Source organism: Triticum dicoccoides, chromosome 1B, assembly GCF_002162155.2.
Source record: "Triticum dicoccoides isolate Atlit2015 ecotype Zavitan chromosome 1B, WEW_v2.0, whole genome shotgun sequence".
Lineage (NCBI taxonomy): Eukaryota > Viridiplantae > Streptophyta > Magnoliopsida > Poales > Poaceae > Triticum > Triticum dicoccoides.
Window position 1 is genome coordinate 12,614,428 of NC_041381.1, and position 7,439 is coordinate 12,621,866.

General features: G+C 44.7%; 1 protein-coding gene across 1 annotated transcript; it reads right to left on the minus strand.

Annotated features, from left to right (window-relative positions):
- Positions 1 to 4,327: 4,327 nt before the first annotated feature.
- On the minus strand, positions 4,328 to 5,608 carry LOC119315899 (acetylserotonin O-methyltransferase 1-like). The gene is made up of 2 exons (XM_037590347.1): positions 4,799 to 5,608; positions 4,328 to 4,725 (listed from the first exon to the last, which is right to left on the minus strand). The coding sequence occupies exons 1-2, from the start codon at positions 5,606 to 5,608 to the stop codon at positions 4,420 to 4,422; spliced, it is 1,116 nt and encodes a 371-aa protein (XP_037446244.1). The 3' UTR covers positions 4,328 to 4,419.
- Between the last annotated feature and the right edge of the window lie 1,831 nt (positions 5,609 to 7,439).

Consider the following 7,439-nt stretch of genomic DNA (forward strand, 5'->3'; position numbering starts at 1 on the left):
TCTGCTGGAAATGGTTCCCATTAAGAACACAATCCTTCATATGTCTGTCATTGTGTTGTCCCCTAACTTAATTTCTCTTAAGACATTCTTATAGACTGTCAGTCCAGGAACACACTAGTAAGCCCTTATCCTGCCCTCAAACTCATAACCAATTTCCTCCACCAGACTGGCAACAACTGTAGGTGTCCAATTATCTATATCACAGTTGTCATACCAAATGGAGTGGCCCTTGTGATAACCCCTACACTTTCCTGCACATAGGAAATAGCCACCATGTATGACCTCAACAGAGAAATGGTTGCTTAATGGGCCTGTAAAACAAATGAAATGACAAAATCTTCAGACAGACAGTAATAACAGACATGACAGAGAATGCAACTGCACAATGCAACAACAGACAATAATAACATAGATGAAGAGACAATGCAACTGCACAATGACACAACCATGCTATTTGAGATCATCTGATCTAGGAAATTGACACAATGTAACTGCATCAGTCTAACACAACTGTCAATGTTCAGACAAAAAAAATGTTAAGTCAGTAATAACAAAACTGTCAATGTTCGGACAAAAAATGGATGCTAGTTGAAGACATGACCCAACCATGCTATTTGAAAGCATCTTTACTACAAATATGCTCAGTGTAAGTGCACCAATCTAACCAAAATGTCAATTTTCATACAGGTCCAAAAATAGACAATGTAGACAAATGTATCAGATACAGGTGCAGAAATAGATAACTGAAAGTTTAGACATTTCCATAACAAAATGATGGCATTCATGGCATATCAAGTAAACAAATTGATGATCTTTCATGTCCAAAAGCATGTTCCTTTGATGGATCTGGCAAACAAACAGTCATCTCACTAACAAAACAACATATGGTCGAAGCATGTAACCTAATTTAAGCTAACATTGACGGCCAAAAAAACAGGGCATCCACTTTGCCTAACAATTCGAGCAATCAAAACCTTTATTACCTCTGTACAACCATATTTCATCTACAACTAACCTATCGAAAGGCCTCATGAAACCCTAATTTGCATCTATCACTAACTTCACCATCCACGGCTAAAACCCTACACCCCTAAACCCGTGACAGAAAAAGATGGCCAAGAACCCTAAACCCTACCCTATATGCGCAATTGAGTAGGGCGCGCACTCTTTCCCCCAGCTAAAACGGACAGATCGGGCAGAGAAGGTGCTGACGACGGCGACGTACCGTACAGTGGTGGCTCGGCATGATCCTGACGACGGGAGGGAGCGAGAGGAACATCACGTAGGCCCCGCCCAAACGGAGTAGACGGCGGCGGCTCAGCGTCCGACGACGAGCTCATGGCGGGCACCGGCACAGACCGCCACGCCCGGCGAGAGGAGGGGAGCACCTCGGCAGTGACGACGAACAGGGGAGGGGAGCGGAGCAGGGGAGCGGAGTGGAGCGGCTCGGTCTGGTCGGGTCGGACCAGGTGGATGGATCGGTCCGACCAGGTGGCGGCTGATGTTTTATTGCCAGCCGTTTTTGCAATAAACGCCCTCGCATTCCCCCCAATCCCCCCGCCCATGGCGTCTTCCACTTTGCTGGCGGTCAAAGCCCGCGTGGACTAGCCAGTCAACAGCCAAGTCAGCACATACATAGAGGAAAGGGTATTTTGGACCGTAGACGACCACCTGAGACAGGTTGTAGGACCGTATTTTGGGTATTTGCAGGTACGAGGAGAAATGCAGCCAACGCGACAAGTATGAGGACCTGGAGTGAATTTTTCTCTTTTACAATACTGTTTGGCAAATACGTCAGCTTGGAATGCACAACGTCCAAGACTTCCAGGTTTTGCAACCTCCCCACTGCATCAGGCAGGCTTTCGAGATCAGTATATCTAAGGCCCAAATAACGCAAGTTAAACATGTTGAATACCTCATTGGGCAGCATTTTGATACAAGTACCTTGCAGATCCAACATCGACAACAAATTCGAAGATGTTAAGATAGGCTTCAGCAAATCAACATTGATATACCTCCCAAATACATCGAGCAAACGAAGATTTGTTGCAGCAGATCGGCTCAGGTGTTCAAGGTTTCCCCCTTGGACCGATATGTGACGTGCACCCTCTACAGAGAATGCCCTAGTACCAGAGCCGCTATAAACTTTACCAAAGCATTCCTCCTTGGCTTTGTTGAGGGCAAGAAGGCGTATGACTTCATGCATCCGACAGTTTAGAAATATATTGGCTTTGCATTTTTGCCCATCGTAGCGGATTTTCCTTAGACGGTTGACTGTTCTGTCTCTTGAAACAGATTAGAAATAGATCAGATCAGTAGGCAGACCAGGGATAGGATGGAGTGCATTTATGAGGTTGTAAGTGAAAGTTCTACACACAAGGGATTATGGATCCAATGTGACATTTGCGATGCTTGGCAACACGCTAATTGTATTAGTTAACCTTGATGATGCCCAAGAAAGACTTAACCTTGATGATGATGTGTTGTCAAACCGTGAAAGAGGCGCCATGAAGTCAAAATGTGGAAGGCAGAAGAGAGCAGAAAACGACATGTGTGTGGCGTGCAGCTTAAACTACTACTCCCTCCATTCCATAATATATGAGGATTTTTGACACTACGATTAACGCTCTTATAGTATGGGATGGAGGGAGTATCTTTCATGCTACATAGATGGTATGCCCGTCACCGATATTGGCACAATGGCACTCTGAAATGACTTACATCCTTCTAGGAGCGAATGGAGAACGTCTTCGGACAGGACTAGCATAACCTCTTCTGGGTGAAAAGCTGCAACCAAAAGAAACATTTCAGCACTTCCCAATCAACACGCCAATGGCAAAGAGAATGCATCTAGTCTAGGCGTTACTCACCGCCTTGGTGATCTGAACCTTCGAGGGGGTGGAGAGGGAGACCGTCTTCGAACTGGATATCCAGGTCTCAGGCTAGGAGGTGTTCTGCCACGCCTGAATGGAGGAGAATCTTTTCAAGGGCGAATCGGATACGACCCAAGGTCCATCATAATATAGGTAGATGTGTGATATATTCATTGTTGAGGAAATTGTTAACTGGTAGCTGCTCGGTTGGTTGGCAAGTAGGGGATTAATAGCTAATCAGCAAGTTATGCTACTTGGTAACCCTACGAGTAAGGATTAATCGGCAAGTTAACTGGTTAATCGGACGAATTTTCTTGAACAGGATTATGCATTTTGGTATACAAAATTATGCCACTGCTAGTGGTCGTTTTTCATGTTGGTTTTGCAAGGTTATTTTCTTGGCATCGATCTTAGCAGCAAAGGGTGATGTATAGGAGAAGGCTAGATCAAAAGTATTGGCGTAAAAGACAAAGGAAGGCGATAGGATGGCCAAACAAGCCATGCAAGTCAACATTTGAAAAATAGAAAATAGATGCCAACCGCACATGAATTGCAATAATGTGGTTAGTGATTTGATCGTGAAAGCAATAATTGGATAGAAAAATGATAGGAGTAGAATGATGAGTGTTTGTGCTGACCTCACCAATCATCTTGTTGTGATACATATCTTTCTCTATTTTTGTGACCTACAGTGTTCATCGGATTTATTTAACTGCGGGCAATAGATGTTTTTGTTAATAATAATGATTATAGTAAACAGATAAATTCGTGTCCACGAGGATTTGAACCCGCTGGCGGGATTGTACGTCCACTTTTCCTACCAAGTGCTAACTTATTTGTAAATTGATGAAATACACATCTAATAATTGTGTAGTTACTCTAAAAATCCCTCTAAACTAGCCATCTAGTATTTTCTCTCTTTTATTCATACTTGCTTCCTACTTATAACATGGAAAAGATTACAACATGCACTATGTCATGCTTGCAGCTGGAATTCAGCCAGTAGATTTCTCAATTAAGCAATTCTTGTAAAGTAATATATTTTGTCTAAGGGTGATATCACAAGTGTTGTATCCATTATTTTTTCCTCGCAGAAAAGTACTCTATCCATTTTGAACCAGAACTATGTGCTTTTTATTTGACAACTATACTGTGCAGTGATTTTTTATAAGTTAAGTACCCGGTGAAAATCAATTACACTTAAAAAGGTTTTTATTTTTTCTCAGAAGAAAAAGGTATGATAGAAATGTTATAACATGTGAAATTGAATTTAAAATTCATTTTCATTTTGGGAACTAAGAAAGAAAGTTACGCATGAATATTGACATGTAAATTTGTCAGTGGCATACGCATCTATTGTTTAAAAGGATGGCGATTTTGCAACGTACTGTTTGACTGATGCACTTTATTTCTTTTTTGCGAGACAGAGGAAGAGTTTGTCAAGCTAGCACTCATTTTAGTTAAGTGAAAATGATAACATTATAAAGGTACAACTTACATACAACAATGCATCCAAATCCATAACATGAAGTATGAAGATTTATATTTAAGGGTAGACTTCAATAATCGAACGAATTCCGGTCACAGGTGTAATCTTGTAGTCGCTGAACCCCGCTTCAAAGAAAATCTTCCTCCACTCATGCTCCTCTCGCTGGATCCCGTCGATGTACATCATGAAAACATCGAACAAAACCTCCGCCTCCTGCGACATGGTTTCCTGCTGAGGCCCTGCAGATCCGACCACCATATCCATGATTATCACCTTCCCTCCGGCGTCCCTTGTCGGGATGGCTTTCTTGCACTGGCACAGTATCTTGATGCAATCTTCGTCTGGCCAATCATGCAAAATCCACTGATACAAAAATATATATTTAAACCCACAGTGTGTTGTTCTAGATAAATGGACTATGCTGGTTGTATTTTACCTTGAGAAGAACGGTGTCTGCCGGCGGGATGTACTCAAACATGTCACCGGGGACGAAGGTTAAATTATCATCGACTGGAGCCCCGGCGAGGACACGAGGGAGGTCCAGCACGGTACACTTGACGTGTGGAAATGCCTTGGCGACCACCGCAGTAGCGGCGCCATGGGCACCACCAACATCGACCAGTGAGCTGCCCAGGGATCCGAAGACGCCATTGCACTCTCTTAGGAGGATCTCCATACTGAGGCAGCTGTCTGCGGCCATGCCGGCATTGAACACACGGTCATCGCTGGCGTCCTTTGCTATCATCTCCCACCGGGTACAGCCATGTGCTACCTCGAAGAGTGACGGTGAGGCAGCGCTCTTTTCGTCGGTGAACCACTCGTGTATGCTAAAGAAAGCAGTAATAGCAACCGGGTTGACAAACACACCCACCATCGGCGACAGGTCACGGCGGCGAGAGCTCTCGCCGCCAGCTCCCACAAGGAGGCGAGAGACCCGGGTGAGCTTGTACACCATGTCTCCGCTAGCCTTGACTTCCGCAGAGAAGATGCCCGAGGTGGTGAGCACACGCATGAGCCGCCGGAGGTGTGAGAGCTTCGTCGGGTGGATCCTTGTATCAGCGGCAAGATCAGACAAGGTGACAGCACCGCCCCTGAGGTGGATGGCGTCGGCGATGCGCAGGTCGGTGGCGGCACCGAGTGCCATGGACTTGACATAGACGAAGCAGTGGTGGTAGAGCTCGAGCTGAGCTTGGAGCAAGTCATCGCTGCTCATGGTGAGCTCATCTTCTTGGACGTGGGACGCCATGCATGATGTGTTGAATGCTAGGCTCTGTTGGGTTCGGTTCTCATATAGGAGTAGAGGTGAACGGTTGAGCTGTCGCTCTCCGACAGCTAATCGTGACGTTACATAATGGACGGAAAGTCATTGGATGTGATAAGATGTGACTTGCAATCAGGCGTTGAAAAGCAAGATGATGATTGCTCTCCGGCAACTTAATTTTGCAGATTTCCTAAATCATCTACGTTAAAAAACAAAATGGTATATTTTTCGTCCTCAACTTTGTCGATGGTATAGAAATGATAGTTCAACTCCCACAATTGTTGAAACCGGATGCTTTTCTTCCCTTGGGTTGTTGGGATGATTTTGTGCTGATGTGGCATGGTTTTAACCACTGGTTTTCATCCTTTGAACCAACAAAAGCCAAAACATTGCTGGCTTGGCATGGTTTTAACCACCGATTTTCGTCCCTTGAACCAACAAAAGCAAAATACATTGTTGACTTGGTATGGTTTTGACTATTGTTGTCCACATGGCAATTTTCTTCTCCCTTCTTATTTTCACTAGGCGAGCAGTTGGCGCGCATTGAGAAGCAGTAAAAAGCTGAGACCGTGGCCGTGTGGGGAGCAGCAGCCGAGGTGTGCCCCCCTATTACGTGGTGGTAAAAACTGTGCCACAGACACAAGCGCACGAGCAAGGGTTCCCTAGCATGACGACCACGGGGTGCTGAATGTCATGGTCATCGTCGGGCATGCTCTTCCTGGTCTTCAGTTTCTTGATGGCCGGCCTGCATAGCCCACCCAGAAAGAGCATGCTCACGCTGTGACGAGTCTTGATGCATGCATACTCTAAAAAGTTTGCGCAAACGATGGCCACGCTAGTGGCTCTAGCTCATCATGTCGATGTTGTATGTGTCCCTGACCCTGAAGGCTTGAAGGCAAGATGATTGATGCGTTAAGAGGTGTGTTGCCCGTGACCACCTATACTGGACGGGCAGCTGCTCACGCCGAGCGTCGATGAGGATGTTGAACAGCACCAGGGCCACGCACATGTGAGTGACACAGCAAGCTTCTATGGCTGTGGTACTCGCTGACAGATGATGAGATGGTTAGCCTCGATGCCACAGGAACACGGTGGTGACCGGCGACCGTGTGGGTGTGATTTGATGGGGGGCGGGGAGGGGGGTGAAGCTGAGGTGGACAATGATGTGGCGAGGTCAATGGTTAAAACCATGCCTCATCAGCACAAAACCGTCTAAAACAGCAGAAGCGACGAAAAGTATATGGCTTTGAGTGCTGGGGGACTAGCCTTATTTGGTTTTGTAGTTGAGAAATCATTTCTAAACTATTGCTAAGTTGAGGGATGAAAAATTTATTTTTCCCTTAAATAAACCACTAACATTGTGGAAAGGAGAGAGAAAACACTAGTCTCCTAAACCATTTCTATCCTTAAAAAAATTAAAGGTTTTGTAAAAAACGTTTTAAAAGGTCTTTTAAATATAGTCCTCTAGTAGAAAAAATGAACTAAGGAGGGATCTTCAGGGACCCAAACGTCCATTAGATAAGCACGAGAATGCGTTTAAGATAAGGGTCACTAAAGAACAAAAAATTAGAGACCAATTCGGTCATTTTACAAAATTACCTAGAATCACGAAGGAAGAGACCAATTTCGTCCTTGTAACACGCTTTCTCCCTGTTTTATATTAATAAGCCGAGACAAACAATACATGCTATTGAGGAAAACCTCATAAGCTAATCAAACATAAAGACACGACAGAACTAGTGGAGAATGCTATACCATACACAATTAAATGCATCAAGTGTGTCACCGAGAAGAAGAACATGAGACACGCCTGGGG